At 45.7% G+C, this 1,439-nt stretch overlaps 1 protein-coding gene across 1 annotated transcript in view; it reads left to right on the top strand.

Moving 5' to 3' along the window:
* The window catches only part of LOC143041633 (KRAB-A domain-containing protein 2-like), a 945-nt gene extending 69 nt beyond the window's left edge, over window positions 1–876 (top strand). The window contains exons 1-2 of the mRNA XM_076213642.1: window positions 1–344; window positions 528–876. The exon at window positions 1–344 is cut by the window's left edge and continues 69 nt beyond it. Of these exons, the coding sequence (XP_076069757.1) occupies window positions 181–344; window positions 528–876 (513 nt within the window). The 5' untranslated portion in view covers window positions 1–180. The remainder of the gene's footprint in view (window positions 345–527) is intronic.
* Window positions 877–1,439: the final 563 nt, after the last annotated feature.

Genomic DNA, 1,439 nt, shown 5'->3' with positions numbered 1-1,439 from the left:
AATTCCAAAGTGTGACTATCAGAAGACCATCGATGACCTGAAAGCAGCAGCTGATAACTCACATGCCAAGGGGTCAGTTTTCAAAAGTGTCTGAACCACTGCTCGTTGCTTCATTCTTCCTCTTCTTCAAGCAACTCTGACTTGTTGCTTCATTCTTCCTCTTCCTCCAGCAAAGTCAAGATGTCTATCGAGGAAAGGTTTACACAAAACCTCACGGATCATTTTAAAGAAAACAAAAAAGGATTAATTCCAAAGTGTGACTATCAGAAGACCATCGATGACCTGAAAGCAGCAGCTGATAACTCACATGCCAAGGGGCGGCACGGATATTATCTGTTGGAGAAGTAAGTTTTCACTTCAATCTATTATTTTACTCAGTCTCTCTCTCTCTTTTTCTCTCTCTCTCTCTCTCTGTCTCTCTCTGTCTCTCTCTCTCTCTCTCTCTCTCTCTCTCTCTCTCTCTCTCTCTCTCTCTCTCTCTCTCTAATTGTGTGTCTGTCTCTCTCTAATGTTAACTGTGTTTTCAGGTATGAAGTACTCCAGTGCGGGCCTACAGAAAAACTGATAAAGAGACGTTCGACACGACAGGAGTCGCCACTCTACTATGTGAGCATCGAGGAGACGTTTGACGTTGTCAAGAGCGCCCACATCTCAACAGGCCATGGCGGAAGAGACCGGATGTTGAAAGAATTACAAAAGAAATATGCAAACATTCCAACTAAGGCCGTTGAGCTGTTCAAGTCACTCTGTCAAGAATGCCAAAAGAAACGAAAACGGCCGATGACGAAGGGGGTTGTCGTTCGTCCAATACTCACCAAGGAATTCTCGTCAAGGGGTCAGGTGGATCTAATTGACATGCAAAGCATGCCCAGTTGATCCAACAAGAAATGGATCATGGTGTACCAGGATCACCTGACGAAGTTTTGCATCCTTCGAGCCTTGACGTCTAAAAGAGCTGCAGAGGTCGCTTTCCATCTACTGGACATTTTTCTTCTCTTTGGTGCCCCCGTTATTCTCCAAAGCGATAACGGATCCGAGATCACTTCACAAGTCATTAGAGAGCTGAAGGAAGTTTGGCCAAAACTAACACAGGTGCATGGTAAGCCTCGCCATCCCCAAAGTCAGGGGTCGGTTGAGCGCACAAACGGTGATATTAAAGATATGCTGGTGGCATGGATGGCTGACAATGACTCACAAGACTGGCCTACGGGCATCAAGTTTGTTCAGTTCCAGAAAAACAGTGCTCTCCATTCCGGGATAAAGTGCTCTCCATATTCTGCAATGTTTGGCTGTGAGGCTCGTGTAGGACTTACTACTTCGTCTTTGCCGATGGAAGTGATTGCTCGGATGGAGACTGAGGAGGATCTTCTTGCTGTCACACCAATCAGGCCAGAATCTGACAATGACAACTCTCTCTCCCAAACTGATGGTGTTGCAAA

Source organism: Oratosquilla oratoria, chromosome 31 (genome assembly GCF_046742065.1).
Source record: "Oratosquilla oratoria isolate Oo_2021 chromosome 31, ASM4674206v1, whole genome shotgun sequence".
NCBI classification, from domain to species: domain Eukaryota; kingdom Metazoa; phylum Arthropoda; class Malacostraca; order Stomatopoda; family Squillidae; genus Oratosquilla; species Oratosquilla oratoria.
This window is presented reverse-complemented; position numbering and strand designations above follow the sequence as displayed.